The sequence below is a fragment of the Mustela erminea genome, chromosome 1 (assembly GCF_009829155.1).
Source record: "Mustela erminea isolate mMusErm1 chromosome 1, mMusErm1.Pri, whole genome shotgun sequence".
NCBI classification, from domain to species: domain Eukaryota; kingdom Metazoa; phylum Chordata; class Mammalia; order Carnivora; family Mustelidae; genus Mustela; species Mustela erminea.
The window spans coordinates 21,181,817-21,183,990 of NC_045614.1; the positions used below are offsets into that span (position 1 = coordinate 21,181,817).

The window sequence follows — 2,174 nt, forward strand, 5'->3', positions numbered from 1 at the left end:
CAGTCCTTCCCCCTGCCCACCCCGGACTCCCTCTGCCTGTTTCCTCAGCCGCACCTTCTGGGGCTTTCTCTCCCCTCCCCCTCCGCTTCTGGTTCTCCCCAGAAATGGCCAGCGGAGGGGAGGGAAGCCTCGTCTCAGCCCCTGGGGGCGAAGCAGCCCGCACAGCTGCTGCTCCTCAGTCCTGGCCTGGCCTTCCCCCAGGGATGGCTCTGGCGGACTAGCCCCCAGGAAGGCACAGAGCCTGGCGGGCTGTTGCTCAGCTGGGTGCCCTGTCCTCCCGGCTCCCCGCCAAGCCTGCACTGGCCCCGAGGGCCCTGCTCGTCACAGGACTGTGGAATCCTGGCTTTCCCAGCTGGCTCTGGCTGCAGCCTCTCTGGTGTTCTACCCTGAATGGAGAAGCCAGGGGAGGGGCTGCCAAAAAATTAGACCCAGCGCAGAGCCTGGCTAAGCCAGTCTGACTGAGGTGTCAGAGCCCATCCTGGGCCGTGGGGGTCTCTTTGGGGTGCAAGAAGACTCAGGTTTGCAGTAGGTGCCAGGGTCTAGGGTGGCATGCCCTGGGACGGGCTCTAGACCATGACTTTGGAGTGGATCCCTCTTTTATGGGTCTGATTTCCAAAGGGCACGACTGCGGTCAGTAAGTCTCTTTATTGGAAGAGAGATCCAGTCTCCTTGGCTCTGCTATGTCCCTAGGTCAAGAGGATTTCGATGTCAAGCTCCAGCCGGCTGGCTTTGACCTCATAGCGGCCCCGGATCAGGCCCCGGGTTTGGCTGGTGTGCCAGCGCCAGTGAGACTGGATGACGCAGGCGGCCTGGCGCGCCTGGAGAAACCGTCTGCGGGCCTGCCACATTCGGACCTGCGCCTGCACCTTCACCACGGCCCACTCCTGGCAGGTGTAGAGTCTTAGTGCCAGGCGCCGTCTCTGCTCCAGCATCTTGGCCTGCACCGACCTCCACCAGCACTGGATGACCCAGGCCCTGAGGGCTGCATGCAGTAGCGACCGGCGCACCATGTTGCCACGCCACCATGACTGAATCTTTATGGCTGCCTTCTCCGACTGATCGGGGGAGGGAAGAACACGGACATGCTCAGTGGGACGCCCTCCCCTTGCTGTCCCTGTCTGTGGGGCTGGGAAGAAAAGGGTCCCGGCCTAAGTGGCCCTGCCCCTTCATTTCCAGGCCCATCTGTCTGATTTCCAGTCTCCCACTCATTGGAAGTCAAGGCTCATCATCCGCGGGGCAGGCCCCTGCCAGGTGGGCCTTACTCACATTTTGTGTGTCCATGGCCCGGGTCTAAAGAGTCCACTCATCTGTCAGTTAGGACACCTGAGTCTTTAGCCCCACCCTCAACTGTTAGTCACGCCCCTCATGAGACCCCGCCCACCTACACACAAGGTTCCCCCTCATCAGGTCCTGACCCTGCACATTTTTGCCACATCTCTCTCCTCTCGCCTCTTGCTCGTGTCTTCTTGCGGATTGGCCAATCCCCTCATTTGGTGGTTCCTGTCATCTGGGGGCGCCTGCTCTTATCTCTTGCTTGTGGTATATTTCTCAGACCCCAGTGGCATCCTGAGTCCTGATCTTCCTATGCCTTCCGGTCACGTCTTTCTGCTCCTACTGGTGGGAGCAAAGAGAGAGGCACACAACTCTAATCCATAGCGGGTTTGGATTTCCAGAAGCTCAAGTGGCAGAGCCCGTGATGGCCTCCAAGCACTGTGTTTGCAGGCAAGTATGATTTCATGCAAAATTTGGGGAAGCAAGGTCCCTTAGCTGCAACTAGAGAGGGCCTCTGTCTCCACCTCTCTGGTGCCTCCTGTCACCCTTCTATTGGGTGGTGTGGAATGGGCTGTAGCCTCTTTTGGGACATGACCAAGAATATGCCTGCTTACTTTGGGTTTAATGAGGCAGATTTATGGGTTTCACAGTCACCCCTGGGAATAGACATGTCCTTGCTAGCCATTTCATTAGAGATGGCTTCCTAGAGGTTTCCTACCTGTTACCGTGCCATGGAATGAATTTGGGGGGACACAGGGTGCTACAGTGATAGGACAGATATGAACGTGTCCCCCAGTGCTTGGCACCAGAAGTAGCTGGGCGGGGGAGGAAAAGGGAGGTTTGAAAAGTGTGGAGACAAGAGCCAGTCTGTAGAAAGTTCTTGTTATCAGATATGTAAAACC

The 2,174-nt window shown here is 57.9% G+C and overlaps 1 protein-coding gene across 1 annotated transcript; it reads right to left on the bottom strand.

Moving 5' to 3' along the window:
* Positions 1 to 607: 607 nt before the first annotated feature.
* IQCF6 (IQ motif containing F6) lies at positions 608 to 1,355 on the bottom strand. The gene is made up of 2 exons (XM_032360615.1): positions 1,267 to 1,355; positions 608 to 1,055 (listed from the first exon to the last, which is right to left on the bottom strand). The coding sequence occupies exons 1-2, from the start codon at positions 1,279 to 1,281 to the stop codon at positions 687 to 689; spliced, it is 384 nt and encodes a 127-aa protein (XP_032216506.1). The 5' UTR covers positions 1,282 to 1,355; the 3' UTR covers positions 608 to 686.
* Positions 1,356 to 2,174: the final 819 nt, after the last annotated feature.